Source organism: Mesoplodon bidens, assembly GCF_964165515.1.
Source record: "Mesoplodon bidens genome assembly, chromosome: 11".
NCBI classification, from domain to species: domain Eukaryota; kingdom Metazoa; phylum Chordata; class Mammalia; order Artiodactyla; family Ziphiidae; genus Mesoplodon; species Mesoplodon bidens.
Genome location: NC_138167.1, coordinates 16708417 through 16727954, shown reverse-complemented (window position 1 = coordinate 16727954; position 19538 = coordinate 16708417). Strand labels below are relative to the sequence as shown.

At 36.2% G+C, this 19538-nt stretch overlaps 1 protein-coding gene across 1 annotated transcript in view; it reads left to right on the top strand.

Moving 5' to 3' along the window:
- Positions 1–17311, top strand: part of ABCC9 (ATP binding cassette subfamily C member 9) — a 144738-nt gene extending 127427 nt beyond the window's left edge. The window contains exons 32-40 of the mRNA XM_081250073.1: positions 257–358; positions 947–1067; positions 2256–2386; positions 3131–3209; positions 5099–5207; positions 6791–6894; positions 9013–9146; positions 11166–11228; positions 15835–17311. Of these exons, the coding sequence (XP_081106199.1) occupies positions 257–358; positions 947–1067; positions 2256–2386; positions 3131–3209; positions 5099–5207; positions 6791–6894; positions 9013–9146; positions 11166–11228; positions 15835–15972 (981 nt within the window). The 3' untranslated portion in view covers positions 15973–17311. The remainder of the gene's footprint in view (positions 1–256; positions 359–946; positions 1068–2255; positions 2387–3130; positions 3210–5098; positions 5208–6790; positions 6895–9012; positions 9147–11165; positions 11229–15834) is intronic.
- The last annotated feature ends 2227 nt before the right edge of the window (positions 17312–19538 follow it).

The following is a 19538-nucleotide window of genomic DNA, read 5'->3' as shown; positions in this document are numbered from 1 at the left end:
CTTAATTTCTGACCAGGTGTTTAATGTCTCTGAACGCATATCTGCATGAATATAATCAGAGCCTTGCATCATTTCCCTTCCAGTCCTAATTGTGTGAGTTGTTATTCTTCCCTACCTTCTGTAACATTCTTCTGAAACTTAACAGGATACACAAGGAGTAGCGTTTATTCTCTTAGTGATCACCTGGGTTGATTGAGATCTTTGGTTTAAGAACTTGGGGAAAATCTTTTAATATTTTTTTCTCACTCCTTTTTAGGATTATCTGGGAGCTTGCATTGTTCTCACTGCATCAATTGCATCCATTAGTGGGTCTTCCAATTCTGGATTGGTGGGCTTAGGTCTTCTGTATGCACTTACGGTACGTATGGATGAAAATCTCTCTCTTTTTGCGCAGTGCTGGAGGTACTTTCTGTATGTGGTTATTATTACTCTTATTCGTGGATGTTAGAGAGGAGTTAGAAATTCATAACAAGATGACAGCCTGCAAATAATAGTAGATTTGGGCCCAAACCCAGCATTTTAGGATGGCATGGATTCATTTCTGGTATTGTGAACCAATTTTTAGAAAGTCCTCAAACCCTATGGTCAGAGTTCTCCCAAGGCTGTTTGGAATTCTTGTCCTGAGTTGCTCACCACACATTTAGGGACACTAACTTGAATATGACTTAAATGAGGTAAATGGAAACAGAGGTCCATACAACTATCCGCTGTGCAGGGAAGTCAGGACAGTTCACAGAACAGGGACATTTGAGGACACTTGAAGAAGAGCAGACACTTTCTTTGCCAACTTTATCCCATGACATCCTCTCTGGTCTCTGATATCCTGCAGCATTTATGAATTGTACCTATATGAACTGTCCAAGTCATCCTATCACCTAATGTCCAGTGCTTAGAAAAATCATGACTTCATTTTATATGTGTTCATTGTTTTTGTCACCTGACACAGATAACCAATTATTTGAATTGGGTTGTGAGGAACTTGGCCGATGTGGAGGTCCAGATGGGGGCAGTGAAGAAAGTGAACAGTTTCTTGACTATGGAGTCTGAGAACTATGAAGGCACCATCGGTATTGTTCTGAATATCATTTTGTTTCACTTAAATAGTTATTTAAAAAAAAAGATTAGTTGTGTGTTAGGCACACTGCCATTTTTGCTTTTGTTTTCCACTTCAATAGCCAGAGAATCCCCTCTCATCTTGACTTTGCTTGATAAGGTACACCTGAACCTGAAAAAGATGTGATTATTTAGGCCTGAAAAGTCTTGGATACAACCAGAGTCCAAATTGATATTATTTAGTAATACTTAAAGAGTTAACTTAGATGGCAAGAAACTTGGATCTTAATATACTAACTGAGATTCTTAGCCTTGCTAGAATAAAACTGGCAGAAAATTCAATGCTGAGGACAGACTAATCTTCCTTAAATGTAAATCTCAGGCTTCAAATGCACTCTTTTGCCTAAATCCTTCAATAGCTCTCCAGGCCTTCAAGGACAAACTCCAGATAACTTAGCTCAGTCTGCTAGACCCTTTGTTAGTCAACCCTTACCCACCTACCTACTCTCATATCTCATCATCCACCTATACACCTTTTACTCTGGCCATACCAACATGCTATGCTTTCTTTATATCTTTGTTCTTCTCCCTCTATATATTTGAAACAAATTTCCCTACCTCTTATCCTTTAAGATTCATCTCAGTCACCGTCTCCACTTGAAACCCTCCTGGAACTCTTGGGTTACCACCATCTCTGGTCCCAGAACACCTCGGATTGGCCTCCATCACGTGACTCTCCATGTCCTGTAGGGGCTAACTCACTTGCATGCGTCCCCCGGGCACAATGAGCACCTTGAGGCATGTCTTCCATCTCCATATTCCCAGCATCCTGCACAACACCTTTCACATTTGAAGCACTCAAATATTTGATGACCAACTGAGTGAACAAATGAATCCATTCACAGATGAACCACCATGAATAGAATTGAGTGATGGAATGCTGGGAGACATGATGCCCGTTAATGCTCCAAAACAGACACACAAAAGCTATTTTTAAAGTTCTTAATGAAGACACTTTTACTCTAAATGAAATTTTAATTCAAAAAACTCAGAACTTGGTTCAGTACTACTTTCAATTTAGAAAAAAATTATGTGTGTATGTATAAATGTATATAAGTATGTGTGTGTTTCTTTCTACCTCTCTCTCTGTGTCTCTGTCTCTGTCTCTCTCTCTCTTCCCTTACCCCATCTCCACCCCCCAGATCCTTCTCAAGTTCCAGAACACTGGCCTCAGGAAGGGGAGATCAAGATTCATGATCTGTGTGTCAGATATGAAAATAATCTGAAGCCTGTTCTTAAACACGTCAAGGCTTACATCAAACCTGGGCAAAAGGTATGGAATTCACTGACATTTGATTTATTTCATACAAACCCTCAGATGGAACCACTCCATTACCACCTGAGCTCTTTAGACATCCCAGCCAACCACAGCTTCACTGGGCTCCCATTATATTCCCTACACTTTATAGGTCAGATCATCACACAAAAGAGAAAAGGGAGAGAGTGGATCCAGATAACATACATTCTCTAAGTTGTATTGCCATTCATTCATCTCCCATGAATATCAAGAAAGTGAACAATAGACATGTTTTTCAAAATTTCTAGCTTTTGGCTCATGACCATTCCAGATATCCCCTTAAGAACCTTGTGTTTGTACTAGCTGTAGTCCCAAAATGATTTATTTTAGTTATTGTAAAAAGAGCAAGTGTGCAGAAAAATGGGCTCATTTTACATTTTGTTATAAAATCATCACTTCTAAGATAAAGTGGAACACTTGTTTGCTAGGTCAACAATATACTAAATGCAAAAATGAAGCCACAAAGGTAAAACAACACACCCACATAGAAATCAAAAGAGTTAGAGTGGAATCATTGAAGATTTGTTGAAGACCCCATGTTTTTAGCTTAATAATGATAATTCCTAAGGGAGATCTGAGAAGAAAATGATTATTTTAATGTAACTGTTTACATAGAGTTGCAGTTTCATCATGGTGTCTTACCTAAGGTAAAAATACTTCTGCCTATTTTCTATCTTTTGTCTGAGTCCTCTTCTCTCTGAGTGACAGTTGATTTCTTAGGTGGGCATATGTGGTCGCACTGGCAGTGGAAAGTCATCGTTATCTCTGGCTTTCTTCAGAATGGTTGATATATTTGATGGTGAGTTACTAACTAAACTTTTTCATTAGCTGTGTGATGCTCTTCCTTAAAAGAAAAATGCAACATCGACTTACCTAATCCTGCAGAAATAAAAAGTAAATATTTAGAAGTACTCTGTGTCCTGAAACCCATGATTTGAGACAGGTAACCCATATAAACAGTCTAGGAGTAAAGAAAAATCATAGAATTGGGAAAATAAAATTATTAGCCCTAAACTCAGCTCTAGATATTATTATTAGACCATTCTATTAAATTGGTAAAATGAAAACAAGGCCATCCATTTTGAATAGCAACAGATGGAGGTGGCATTTCAAGAGGAAGGAAGAGAGAAAAAGACTGTCTCGCTTCCTGAAAACTATATATATATATATATATATATATATATATATATATATCTTTCCATCAAAGGAATAAAAAGAAGATAAGTAATCTGCATTTTAATTTTGGTGCATGACTTCTGCCATCATCTTCTTAATAACATGGTTTAATTATGTTGAACACTTTGTTAGAAGGCAACCATTGCTGTAATGTGACAAGCACATGTTGACAATATACAAAAATATTTATTCATCCACAAAATTATTAATAATATTGAACATGGAAGTAATCTAATCTTTGCTTTAGAAAAAATATGTCATTATTTAGTCTGTCAAGTGGCCTATAAATAGGCCAACACATAACGCCATCTTGAATGAAAGGAGAACCATCAGCTCAAGAAGTACTTAGCTATTATTATCTGTAATGATTGTGATAATGGTGATAGTACCCCACATTTTTATCATCTTTGACAGTTTATATTATTTAATTTAATCTACACAACAGCTCTGTGAGATAAAGAGGTCAGTTTATGAACAACAAAGTTGAACTGTGGTCATTGCAGGTTCTTTGGGGCTTAGATTCAGTGACAGGGTAAGTATCTGCCTCTAGGTGAGCAGCTTGCTCTTTCTATGGCTGGTAATAAGACATAGATACTTTAAGGATTTTCTGTGGGATTTGCATTATAAGCCAATTACATGATCCAAAGACAATTGATTGAAACTTTTCATTAAAAAACTGTGGCTATGGTGAAACAGATTAGCCATATTCTCATGAGTCCACAAACATCATTTCAGGCCCCATGAGGACTATGATGACTGTCTTTTTAATACCGCGAGGTGACTGAGATTTTAATAGATAATATATTATTCTTGAAAGAAAGTTTAAGCTGACATCTTGCCTGCTTTTGGGTCTAAATCCAGCTGGAAAAGGGACTCCAGTTGCCATTCTTCTCTGGGCATTCTCATCTCATAGAGCAATATTGTCTTTGCACAAAGCGATATGATAAAATAAATCTATCAGGGAAAGGCAAGGACATCAAGATTGTGCAAGTCTATGTACAGTGTGGAAAAAATCACTAAAATGTGATACCTATGTCAGAGAATTTACTTTCTTACTTGTAACGCATTGTACTGTTCAATCAATAAATGAGTGAATAAGACAGACAAAAATGCCCATCTTCAATGATCTTGCATTCTAGTTGGGGGAGAGAGACAATAAAAAAGATCAGTAAATGTATATAGAATGTCCTATGAAGGAAAATAAAGCCAAGAATAGGATAAAGGAATATTGGAAGGAAGCGGACCACTGAGGGAAAAAAGCACTTTTGGTTTGTATGAACCACATAAACTGTATAAAAAGTGGAAATCCCTTTAGGAGAAAATACATAAGAGCAAATATCACCGAAATGTATATTTTTCATAGAGACATATCATGATGTTTTTAATACTTAAATGGAAAGCTTCCTCTTCTGAATTTCAGTTCTGAGCTAGGAAAGTACTTCCAATTTGTAAACAAATATTACTTTACTCATGATTTTACTACATGCTGCCATTTTTGTTTTTCTTTAACAGGAAAGATTGTCATTGATGGGATAGACATTTCAAAACTGCCGCTGCACACACTACGTTCTAGACTTTCAATCATTCTGCAGGATCCGATCCTATTCAGCGGTTCTATTCGGTAGGTGACGTATTCAGCAGAAACTCATGTGCCTCAGGACTTACCCTTTGGCTCATAGGAGGGTTTTACTCAGAATTGCTTTTCAGGTAGGTGTGAAAGTTTGTCACCAAGATGATGAGGTCAAATGTTCTGTCCCACAGTTTGGATTGGGGCACCTAGAGTGGCTAACTTAACCTATAGAAGCCCATCCTTTGTGCTTCCAGAAGTTCATCTCTTCTATCCGACCCTACAAACATCCCTTTTTCCTCTGTACTTGGGGACAGTGATTCTTGGCAGACATTTCTGAGGTGTCCACCCTACAGACACCTTGCCTATCTCTTGTGTGTCTGGTCTGGCCTCAGCAGATATTGAGTTTGGTTAATACCTTGATTCCCTCCCATCACCCACAACTTCTCCTTCTGCTGAAATTGCTCTGAAGAAGCTGCTGCAGCCTTCTCCATGCCTGGTTTGTGGTTTCTCATGAAAAAAAAAAAAAATGGAGGTATCTACTCTTTGCTAGGTCCTTTAAATATTGATATATCATCTCATCAAATCCTCAGAGCACTGCTCTAGTGTTCATATTATTGTCCCCATTTTACAGATGAGGATTTTGAACCTCAGAGAAGCTGTAGCTTGGCCAAGTTCATATACTTAGTAAGTGGTAACACTGCCATTCCAAATAAAGTTTGTCTAACTCCAAAGTCCACTGTGTCATTATCCACCAGATCATGGCCCTCATTCCATCCACCCTCTGTTCTCTCTTGCTCCCCTCCTCTATCTACTTAACTGCAAATTATCTGCCACCTTTCACTAAATATTCCTTGTCTTGAAGAGAAGATGTATGTAAGATTGTTCCATATTCAATTGTAAAATTACTTTAATTAAAAGTTCTGGGTGTATCAGATTATTTAGTAATATTATAGTAAATCTGTATCTCTGAATATATTTATTATGAATAGTGTTATTATGGTTGGTGCAGCATAGCTCATCTGAAATAACATTGCATGTTCCCATATAGATTTATGTATTTAATGCCAGTTCTCTAGGAATAATTTGCTAGTCACTATTCAAGTTATATTAAACATAATATGAAAGTAGATGTATCCAATTTAATGAATTTTATCAAATCTTATCATGGATTTAAACTTACTAATGATATCATCGAAAACCATTGCCCATACATTCAGGTCATTCATTCACCCATCAAGCATGAATTGAATGCCTGTTCTATCCTAAGCACTGTTGTAGATCCTGGGCTTACAGCAGTAACCAAAACAAATAGGATTTACATTTTAAGGAAAGAACAGCAGTAAGCAAATGTACATTAAAAATCATTTTTAGGGCTTCCCTGGTGGCGCAGTGGTTGAGAGTCCGCCTGCCGATGCAGGGGACACGGGTTCGTGCCCCGGTCCGGGAGGATCCCACATGCCGTGGAGTGGCTGGGCCTGTGAGCCATGGCCGCTGAGCCTGCGCATCCGGAGCCTGTGCTCCGCAATGGGAGAGGCCACAACAGTGAGAAGCCCGCGTACCGCAAAAAAAAAAAAAAAAAAAAAAAAAATCATTTTTAAAATTTATTCACTAACTAACTGATTTTTTTCCTACAGATTTAATTTAGATCCGGAGTGCAAATGCACGGATGACAGACTTTGGGAAGCTCTAGAAATTGCTCAGTTGAAGAATATGGTCAAATCCCTACCAGGAGGTCTAGGTATATTTTCTAAATGATACATTTATTTTTTACATATGCAATGAATTCTACATATCTACATTTTTTGCTGGAATCACATAATTCTAGTGTTAAATCTCCTTATATTTAAAATAATCTCCTAAAGGTCATTAGGACACTTCAAAATCTAGTGTTTTTACAGGGGGTGCAAGAGGATGAAACCTGATAACCTTCTGTTCTATGTGAGCAGGCCAAAATATTCCAATTAATACATTTATCTCTTTAGTCTTTCCACCATTGATGGATATAGATCACTTTAATTCGAATGTTTCCTTGTGGTCATTCTGCTCACATGATTTACATGATCCGGAGTGCAAGAGTACTTGGTGCCATTTAGAAGCAGGTATTTTCTCCACAGTAGCAGCCATTTTCTTTGCTGCCAGGAGGGCGTATTCCTTTTACTTACATAACATAATTTTTTGGAAGACATTATTTTCTATTACCTAGCTGCAGGATCAGTTTGGATACTTGTGTAAGATATGAAACATGTACTCAAACGATCCCTGAGTTAAATTCAGTCCCAGATGTAGTATAATTTCTGGCAAATAACCGATGATAAAAACAAAGGAGCAATGTGAATAACGAACGAACAACATGATTAATGAAACAAGAGAGAGTTCACTCTATAGTCTTTATTCATAAAAGCGAACATCTGTAGTTTTGGTCTTCTGTTTCCTTAAAAACTGAACACATTTAAGAAAGCATCAGAAGGATAATAGTTGGTTGATATTCTAAATTTAATACATAATATTTATTTGTTAGTTTATTTGGGAAAGGAGACTCAAAAACAATACCTTTTATGATTATAATTTAGTCCCAAGGAAAAGGCATCCCACAAACGAAATTGGGGCAGCGTGTCTTTAAGGATAGTTTAACTGACTTTGCCTGTGTCCCCGTGGGAGTAATTGCAGAGGTCTGGGTGAACTTTTCCATAATAATTTTTGATGTCTGCTCTGGAAAGCCCAGCAAATGTACTGAAAAATTGAAAAGTCTACTTGTGATAATGCTTACAGACCTTTTTTCCTTGGTATTTAGAGACTCTGACCTCCCCCCACTAATAATTGGAAAGGCAGACAATTACATCTTTATAGTTCTCTTCACTAACATGAGACCTACATGCACCTGTTTTGAATCATGAGCATAGTATTTGGGGGTTATGGTACAGTGTAAGCAACAGGGAATTGCATTTACACTATGTAATTGAATATTGTTTATGCTCATTGTCTTAATAAAGATTACATCAGTGGTTTGATAATGATCTGGTTCATGCCAACTCTAGTGAAGAACATTCATCATGCCCCGCTTCCTTTTTATTTATTATATACATTAAAATTTGGAGAATAGATGCATAGCCTCCAAGCGTGAGAAATTATAAGAATTTGATGCAGTGAGGTAATAATCAATAGAAATTTCCTCTCAGAGCCCTACTAAAAAGTGTTTGAATCCTAATAATATAGATTATTTTGGAAATAGAACTTAAGCTAAACTCACAGTAGTACTTTATAAAATGTGGTTGAAACAAACAAACAAAAAACTATAATGAGGACATAACTCACTTATACATGCAATAAAGTTTCATTCAGCTACTATGTCAGATGCCAAGTGATAAGTACTGGGGATACATTGATAAACAAAAACAAACCCAGTCCTTACCCACTAGGAGCTTAAAGTCCAGGGGGATGATATAATGGAAGGAGAACAGGTATTGGAGTTGAAAATATTCTGTTTCTTATCAAGCTCTACTACCAGTTAACTAGGTGATCATGGGCAAGCCACATCATCTCCCTGGGCCTTGGATAATTATATTAAATAATTGAATGATCTCCAAGGTCTTCCAGTCTTTAAAATGTTTAACAGTATTTTATATCCTACTATAAGGAGGGAATTTACCACCTGTTTTCAAACACAGGGTGACCCAGGATCATCTTCATTTTCCCCAGTTAAAGTTCCTCTTTGCTTTTCCAATATGAAATCCTTGCACCAGTACAAAGTGATATGCAGCATGTTCTTGTCGGACATAATGTGTTTTCCACTACTTTGCCCAAGGAAAATGTTAGTATCATTTCTTTAATGAAGTCCTTGCTTCTTTTTTTGATTTAGATGCAGTTGTCACTGAAGGTGGGGAGAATTTTAGTGTTGGACAGAGACAGCTGTTCTGCCTCGCCAGGGCCTTTGTTCGCAAGAGCAGTATTCTCATCATGGACGAGGCGACAGCTTCCATCGACATGGCCACAGTGAGTGCATTATCTAAGCTTCTTTAAATTGAAGAGGTGAAGAAATGCATGTGAAAATTACAACTTATTTTTCCTGACTGGATTCTGAATGCTCAGTACTATTGTTTTGAGTATCTTCTCAGCCACGTCCTTGATCAACCAATAATACAGCACAACAGAATTTCAGTAAAGGAGACTTGACTCTTCTTTTAAAGGACCTCCTACTGTCAATAAACATCATATAAATTTGTCATCACTTTTTTTTCTAGTTTTATTTTATTTTACTTTATTTTTCTCCATTCTACCTCTTTTTATTGAATTATAGTTGATTTACAATGTGTGTTAGTTTCAGGTGTACATTAAAGTGATTCAGTTATACATACACATATATCTATTTTTTTCAGTGTCATCACTTTTTGATAAATCCTCAAAACAGTAAAATTCCAGGGCTCAGTTGATGAGAGTACTGTACTGTATTCAAGTGTTGTGTCATGGAAGTTCTAAGATGAAGTATGCAAATCTCTATTTAATGGAATCTATTGATAGTTGAAACCAATCATTTTCTAACACAATTTGAAGATGGAGTCATTATAATTAATGTTGGCTAGAATTAATAATGGCCTTCTCAATGTATTCATGGTAATGAGGCAGAAACTTTGCCTTTTGAAAGAAATCATTTAAAAGTGTCAAATAGGGGGAGGGATAAATTAGGAGTTTGGGATTAACATATACACATTACTGTATATAAAACAGATAATCAACAAGGACCTACTGTATAGCACAGGGAACTCTATTCAATATTCTATAATAACCTATATGGGAAAAGAATCTGAAAAAGAATAGATATAGGTATATGTATAACTGAATCACTTAGCTGTACACCTGAAACTAACACAACATTATAAATCAACTATACTCCAATATAAAATAAAAATTAAATTAAAAAAAGTGTCAAATATGTCCAAGAAGGATCTGTCTGGAAGGCTGTGATTGAGTGGGGAAAATATCACATTGAACTGCTATCAATTAATGTTGTTCTTATAAAAGTTAACTTGATATTAAAAGTTTGGTATCAGAAAGGACAAAAATAAAAATCTTATTTCTTTTCTTACTGTACACTTTAGATTGAATAAAACTACCCAAAAAGGTGAAACAGTTTCAAGATTATTAAGAGCCATATATATGGAGGTGCTAATTTGACATCATTTATTTGTATTAAGTAAGACTAATCAGTTAAAGTACCTATTCAAAGTTTATATATCCTTCTCGGAGTTAAGATAATTGAAAGCAATGAAGTAGTTTCTAATGAAGCCATTTCACTAAGTAAACATAACTACATCAAAATTAGTTTTAATTACTAAGTTCTTACAATATTGTGACTTATTGTAAGGATAGTACTGCCTCAGTAAAGATGAGAGAGAGAGAAAGAGGGAGAATAAGAATGAATTAATTGGCAATAAACCTTGTGATTGGAAGAAATAGCTCCTTCACTTTAAGACTTAGGTAATCGAGCTTTTTTTCCAGGAGAGAGGTAGAATCTTTACCCAGGACATCTTTTAAAATATAATGATAGCAACGGTTTGTGGTGGGAATAAAAATAGTTCCTGCCTGCAATGTACTTCTATGGGTCAAAATCCAAATTTTTAGCATGTACTTTATTTTTTCCTTTTCTGACACAAAACTTAACACTATTTTAGGGTTTTATTAGGTTTGAATACATCCTTTTGATGGCATAACTCAAGTGAGCATTTCCACACCCATTTGGTTTCATTTTCCTCATTCAGTTTCCTGGCAATAAATCTATCAGTCATTCCTAGTTGATAAACTGAGTTTTATTTGCATTTTGAAGACACTACAGAAGCCAGCCGGAGCTTGCTGCTGGTCACTGCTCCCTGTTAGGCCTTCTGCAGAAGACTTAGCAATGAGAGTTCTCAGAAGAGATTGGGCATGTTGAAGCATTGTTCTTGGGGACACAATATCAATTTTATGGCAAGAGAAAGTAGTCCAGAGAAAATTCCGACTCTATTTATCTTTTGGCAGGAAAACATTTTGCAGAAAGTGGTAATGACAGCTTTTGCAGACCGCACCGTTGTTACAATAGCTGTAAGTATGGGTGACAGAGTTGATTTATTGCTCTTTGGTTTTTCTTCCAAGATTCAATATTCTTTATTTTTGAGCAATTAAAATGTGTTGAATCATGTATTTCTCTGCTAATATTTCTGTATCTGTACAAAAATAAATAAATAAATAAGAACAGCTATGCTTTGAAAGCCTTTACACTGTTTTTTTCCAAGCTGTCTGCTCTACCTTCCTCTGCTAGGTTACAATGAAAGAACGTTCTCAGTCTCGGGATTCCAGCAGGTCATGGCCTGTACTTTTTCACCAGAAACAGATGGCAGTTTATATGGGATTATTATTTTTTTTAATAATTGAATTGTCTGATGATCAGTTTCAGAAGGAAAATTCATTGGTTTGACTCCCTTGTCTGCTACTATTTGCACTTAATTTCTATGTTCCTATTTACTTAGCTGTTTACAAAAAAAAAAACAATGAGACAGCTGTTCTGCCTTGCCAGGGCCTTTGTAATGCCCATTATAGCTTACTTCAAAGAGGCCATGGTTTTGTCTCTTCCTCTTTGCAGATGGATGGATTCTTACTGACATTTAGGCTTAAATTTAACAGAACTACTTTTTAAATGAATTGCTTAGACATTTTCCCTCTTGCTGATTCTTTTCTCTTCTTTCCATTTTTCTTTTCTCTCCAGCACCGTGTCTCTTCAATCTTGGATGCAGGCATTGTTTTAGTCTTATCTGAGGGTATATTAGTGGAGTGTGATACTGTTCCGAACTTGCTCGCTCTCAAGAATGGCCTCTTTTCCACTTTGGTGATGACCAACAAGTAGACATCCTGAGCTACTCTGCCAAGTAGCCCATTCTCTGGTAGTTATCTTAGCAACCTCCCCCCAGTAAGGCTGAGCAAAGGCAGAGATTAGAGGGGAGGGAGGTGTTGAGGGAACCAACTACAGGGTATTATTATACAAATCGGTTCAACCGGGGTGCCATCGTGCTCAATACAAATGAGGCACTTGAATATGTTTTCAAATGTACACGTGCACGAGAGAGAGAGTCGGAAAACCTGGACCCAGATCTACCTCTATCTTAAGGAACAATTTCGCTCTTCCTTGAGGATGTTCTGTAAGCGTTCTTAAAGTACCGTACACGTGATTCCTTACCTGTCCTGAAGAATGCATTGTTTAACTTAATAATTACTTAAGTTTAACAGTTGAGTCATAGGAGTTATGTATGGAGTGCTTGCTTGCGCTTCCAGTTTTGTGAATGATGCATGGGAGAAAGGGTACCCTTTGAAGTGCAGCTTTTTCAAGGTGGCTGGAAATGATTCCCCATCAGGGCCCACCTTCTGTAAACTGGGCCTAAGTAAAAAGAAATCCATTTTCTCTCACTTTCCCAGTGAACTCTGTGATTCTTTCTACCCTGGAGTCACTTGATTAACTCATTCACACTAAAGTGTGAATGACTTAATGGGTGAGAGAATTGGCTAACTTGAAGAATATTTCTATAATATTTTCCAGAATTTTCTCACTGAAGAGATGGGAAGGAAGACCTTCCTGCTCCCCTGAAAAAGGCAGGCTAAAAGGGGAAAAACAGACCTTTGTTTACTCAAACAACTAGTTTTCTTTACTCTGCATGAAGCATGGTATTGTTGGGTGCTCCCATTTAGTCAACACCTGAAAGATACTTGAACATAATTTGTATTTTTTCATCAAAAAATTATGTTCTCTTACCTGATTTCTGTTCTCCTACATTCACTGATACTTTTCTGTGTACTTGTATATCTTTTACCCATTCTTCATTTCAAGACCACCAGTGTGGAGGTGACCACCAGGATACCTAGAGTTCTCTCCCCTGGACACACAGAAAGCTGTGGAGGAGAACAGATTACTGTGGGATCAACTCTTTTTACCAGGCTTATAGGAAGGAGAACTCCACCAATTTGTGGTAGACCCTTTGTACAACAATCCTCAGCTCTATTAAGAGTAACTATTTTTCCTCCCCTGATAAAAGTTGTTCTGTTACTTTTGGTAACTGCCGCTGAAAATTGTGGAATAACTTTAAAGTTAACTTTCTCAGGCTTCTAAAAAGCAGCGCTCATACCCCAAAATAGTGCATGGCATTTTTTTAAGGAAGATGATCTATTCTTCACTCTTGATGAAATTAATTTCTCTGGAGCATTTTGAAAATTTCATCATTGCTATGACAATTGATACCACACTTTGTCAAGTGAAAAATACTTTGGAGTAATAGAATAAATACTTGATATATTTATTTCTATAGGCCAAGTTTTTCAATATTTTTAAAAATAAACATTATTTTAGAATATCAAAGCAATGTTTATAATATTCTGTTTATGGATTTAGAAGCCAGGTTTTTTTTAATATCTATGATATGGTTATTGAAGAACTAATTTTTTTGAAGGAAATGCATAGCAGCTATTAAATAGCTCATTATGTTTATTTTTTTTCTAAATGCATCCGGATGCAAGTGGCTCTGGTCCATTCTCAAAGATAGGTAAACATTATCCTTCAAAGTGTGATAATTCCTAAATATATACCATTCATTACCTGTATTTAGTGAATGATTTAGGTTTGTCTATGGAAGTTGAAAATAGTGGTGAATGTTCTAAGCTGTCATCTTTATCTCATTCCATAGTCATGTTGCTTTTCCCCTCTAGTTGTGAGTGCCAGCCAGGATTGCTTGCTTTTCTGAAAGCATGAGCATTGAGACTACCCCATCTGCATGGCCCAGGGCAAGTGATAAGCCTTTGCTTCTGGGGATGGCTTTAGGTTGGACTTTGGGTTGTTAGGAGAAGACACTTTGGAAGACTGTGTATCAGCTAAACAAATGATATTTCTAGGTTTGGCAATCCCATCTTCATGTTGATGTTTTGACCTGTTCAGTCCAGGTCCAATATGGTGGGCCCTGGCCACCTGTGGCTACTGAGCACTTGAAATGTGGCTGGTCCTATTGAGAGGTGTTGTAAGTGTGAAATACATACTGGATTTCAAAGACTTAATACTAATAAAAGAAAGTAAAAGATCTCATTAATAATTTTTATATTGGTTACATGTTGAAATAACATTTGGGGTATATTGGTAAAATACATTACTAAAATAAATTCCACCTTTTTATTTGTGCTTGTAAAAGGTGGCTCCTAAGAGATTTAAAATTACATGTGCCTCACATTTATCACTCACATTCTATTTCTATTGGACAGCACTTATCTTAGCAAGAGTAGTGAAAAGGTCCACTGCAAAGACTTTTCCCTTGTAAATCCTAATGATAAAAAAATTGTAGTAGCTGACATTTATTATTTGCTCATATGTATCAGACAAAGTCCTGAATTTTTTTTTACATGGATTATCTCATTTGATCCTTACTACCGTTCTCCAGGGCAGGTACTATGACTACCGTCATTTCACTGATGTGAAAGGTGAAGCATACAAAAGTTGTTTGTTGCTCGAGATTGCACAACCAAAACATAAGTCCATTCTAATTTCAGAGGCTGTATTCTTTTTTTTTTTTTTTTTTTGCTGTACGTGGACCTCTCACTGTTGTGGCCTCTCCCGTTGCGGAGCACAGGCTCCAGTCTGAGCAGGCTCAGCGGCCATGGCTCACAGGCCCAGCCACTCCGCGGCATGTGGGATCTTCCCAGACCGGGGCACGAACCTGTGTCCCCTGCATCGGCAGGTGGACTCTCAACCACTGCACCACCAGGGAAGCCCCAGAGCCTGCATTCTTAACCATGATGCTAAGAATGACAGGTGAACAATCCTCCAAGTACCAGATCCTCCCAACAAAATGGTCTGATGGCAGAGTGGAAATAGCTCACACTTTGAAGTTAATAAGTCTGGTGTGGTTGCTGGTTCTGCTACTTATTATCTGTGTGATACGCTTTTGCTTTATCTCTATGAACCCCAACGTTCTCCCCTATAAAGTGGGGAGAGATAACACCCACATTCGAGGAATGTTCTGATGATTAACAAGTATGTGTGTGGAGTACCTAATGTATAATATATGCTCAGTAGGTGGTAGCTTTTATAATGATGAATTACTAACACCTCTCCAGAGGGTACCATGTGGGAAGAGAGAATGAATGAGTGGCAGTGATCTCTAAAGGCAAAGAGACAGCATGCCTACCTAAAGTCCTGGATAATTCATTTTAACGCTGCATGCCAGAATGGACTTCCCCACATGGTCTTCCTAGAATTGAACCACCTTCCAGAGTTCTTCAAATTGTGTGTTAGCCCACGGAATTATTGACTCTACTCAAGAGATAATTTTAGTCTAGATTAAACTATAACCCAACTGGTTCACGATGACTCTTCTTATCATTTAACTACTTAACAAACATTTGTTAGCCTACTCACATTTCCATGAAAATGATGAAACTACTATATTAACTACACCCAATTTAATACAGCCTATATAAGACCATACTGGCCGGTGTTTAAAAGTATGTAAATCAATCATACTTTAAATAAGAAAGAAAAAGAGGGCTGTGCTTCTTGCACCTCCTCGCTTCCCAAGATAAAGGAATGTCCTTGAATAATCAGTGAAATATGCATTTTCCCTTGCATTGGCTGGTGTCCTGAAATTTCTAACGAATACATTTATTCTTTTTTCACTCACAGCATCGGGTTCACACTATTCTGACAGCAGACCTAGTTATTGTGATGAAGCGAGGAAATATTTTAGAATATGACACTCCAGAAAGCCTCTTGGCCCAGGAAGATGGAGTATTTGCTTCTTTTGTTCGTGCAGACATGTGAAGGAATGTCTTAAAACCATACGTGTATTTAAAATAATGTTGTCATAACCTACTTAAAGGATCATCAGCTTGGCGTTTGGAATCTTAAACTTTTATATGCTTTTGTGAAGCTTACTTGTTATGTTGTGAAATTTTGTAGTTAGTAACAATATCACTTTACCAGTGAATATTGTGTTTTCTATGTTGACATTTATTCTTCCTGGTTTTTTGTTTTGTTTTGCTTTCCAAGCTATTACTGCTTAATATGTTTATTACTGATGCTTTTTTTCTAAAGATGAAGCCACATCACCTTTAAGAATAACAGGTTGTATTAAAACATGTAAGCTACTTTAAGTGGTAAATCAACTGCTACGTTTAAGTCTGGTAAATATCTCTCAGGCATAGAAGTTACAATGAGTGTTCAGTATTATTGTACTCTGATTTATAAGAATATATTTTCCTTTTTGTTGGTGTCTCCAGACGTTATTGGAAGAAAATAAAAGGTAGACAGCTTTTCTACTCAGTTAGAAAGTGAAACACTCAAATTCATTATCTGGGGTCTGAGAATATTTTCTGTATTCATTAACATTAGTAATATGAATTTAGCAGTCTCTTTTTTTCATCTAAATTGTGTAGCAGTCTCTTTTTCTCATCTAAATTGTTTCCTGTCACCAAGAAGTCATCACATTTATAATAATGTTGTAAAGCCAAAACCTTCACTAGAAAGATCATGAAAAGAGTTTGAAAATTTGACAAATTATACCCAAGGTTCCATTTTTCCCTGTCTAGTAAGAGGAGAGTTCTTAAGATATCAGGCATATTGTGCCCTTTCCAGACTGAAGTTCAAAGAGTAATTAGGCTCAACCTTTCAGTGGCAGGTCAGTTACAGGTTTTTATGGTTTATTTAATCATTAGATGTGGTTATGATCCTCAAGCCCTAAAATTCCACATTATTCAAGATTAGGGAGCATAGGCAAGTGGCCTTATTTTCACAGGATATATGTATACATACATACATGCATATACATCTGTAGGTGTACATATATACGTAAAACAAGTATCTATTTCTAGGTGGAAGAGTGTACTTCTTTTAGACATTTATGCCCAATGGTGTCACACATGTATACATTTGCTCCTGCTCTAATTTTAATGTACATGTAAAAAGTGTATCAAAAATGTTATTCTAATTTTAATGTGCATGTTCACAGTGCATTAAAATTTATGACATATTAGTGTTATGCTTGCTTAAATGTAAATTAATAGATTCAAAAAATATTAAAAGTTACCTTCACTGTCATGCTAGCAGCCAAAGCTTTCTACTGCAATTCTGTACCTGTTTGTATAAATATCATTGATTTTCATGTGAGAATCCATGGGCACTGTAAGATTGTGAAGAATTATGATTGATGAAAAAAGAGAATATATGCTCCGTCCCTATAGTTCTGTGTTCAATTTATTGTATTGTGTATGCATGCTTGCCTGATGTTTACCTAAAATAAGTTTCACGAGGATGGACAAAAATGTTCTATGTTATTTAGCTCAAATTGTCACCTTTTGTTGTATATATAAAACTTCATTGGGAGAAAAATCCTCTTATTTGTTTCCTAAAAGCTAAACAGAACAGAATCAGTAACTATTGATTTGATCTTGAAAATATTTTCTAAACATTCCACCAATCTCCTCTAAGTATTTCTGGCATTCAAATACTTTGTAAGGCTGAATTTACATGATGCTTGTTATCAAGTTATACCTCAATCTCACAGAGAAACTGGGATTTATCCACTGACATAATCCCTCACAATATTTGTAAATTCTACTGCTATCCAGGCAACGTCAGCAGAAGCATATCTAATTACACTAAACAGAAAGTCATGTTTACCATTTTTACACCTAAGTGGTCACTGGTTTCCTCATAACTTTTAGTCACTTGAGTGTTTAATTGTTTACAAAACTCAATTGAAAAGTCAAGGATGATCTTTTAAATTGTTTAATCATTTATTGTGTTATGTGTATGATCTATTGAATATAGAAATGACTCATCCTGAAATAATATTTTACTAAATAAGTACATATTTATAGAAGAAGACCAGCCTTTACCTAATCAAATTTCACATTCACAAATGTTACATTTAATTAACCAAATCGATTTTACCAATTTTAATTCCTTAATATTTGTTAAAAGCAGTAAATACATTAATCTTTATATGAAAATAGATTATTGATATTGTTGAGAGAAAAAAATACTTCTCTTAAAGGATTGTGCATCCTCTACTTCTATGCTACTCCCCACGATCAATATAAAAGTCAACTTCGCTCTAAACTAGAGAAGAGAAGACCCTCCTAAGTAACTGATACTTGAGGTCTGGGACCAAGTCTTGTTTGTCTTTGTACCCTTGGCATATAATACAAGTGCCTGGACCACAGCAGGTCCTAATAAGTATAGTTGATTGATCCACTGATTAATTTCACCATGTGCCCATAACTCTTCACTTTCTGTGTTGTGTTTACTGTGAAAATATATTGCTTTGGTATTATATAATAAATTACTCTTTTTGTTTGCTTAATTAAAAAGAATGATTATTCTTTCACTTATAATACCATTGGGGATCAACCACGACTGATCAATAGATGTAAATTAACACAAGTTGACAAGACAGTACCTGATCATGCTTTGACAATTTTGTTTCACATCTGCCACAGTCATGCACTTTATTAGTTTTATATATAGGCTCTAGGGAAGTTTCCATCAAGTGGAACAACTATATCAATAAGTTTTATTACATCTCTAATTAAATAACTGGATGTCTGGACTTTTCCCCAAGGTTTATTGATTAGTTCTTATGATTGCCTTCCAATATATCTTTTATGACATTTTGTACTACATTCTTTGGAGTTCTGTGACTTGTACTACTATAATAATTCCCTTATTAATCCATTATCCAAAGTTAAATGCAATCTTCTAATCTTAGCCTTTTAGAACAAGAAACAGTAGCCAAGAGGCTGTATCCTGTAACTTGTTTAATTTTTTCTTTAGTAACTATACATCATTTACAAGATTTGCTCAAGCATAAGTAAGATTCACCTAGCCCAAACTCTCCAGTGAGAGGGCTTATATCTGTATTTCTAGCAAATGCTTTCAGATGAGATTCATAATTAGCCAGGTTTGGGAATCGCTGATCTACCTCAGTCACCACTCTCATTTCTTTTTATTGTGCATAACATGGAGCCATAACATGCTGGAGGTGATTTCCACATGCTTCCTGTCTTTGCTGACATTAGCCTATCCTGGATTGCCAAAACAAACATCTTGGTGCCATTGAATGAACTGCCTTAGTTCCGTCATAAACAAAACATAGTGAAATGAACTGAATCTTAGAATATATAAACAAGGACTCTGAACATGATTTTCTTTTGTGGTTTAATCAGCAATATGTGATCTAAGGGGTTTTAGAAAGATGTAAAGCTTTTTTTACCCACATCTGAATTCCCTGTTGAATCATTTGCACGTTATTCTGCTGAGTTTGAATTCATATTTCTAAAATGTTTATAGTGTGTAAATGTGATCATTGTGGGTAGGTTTCAGTAACT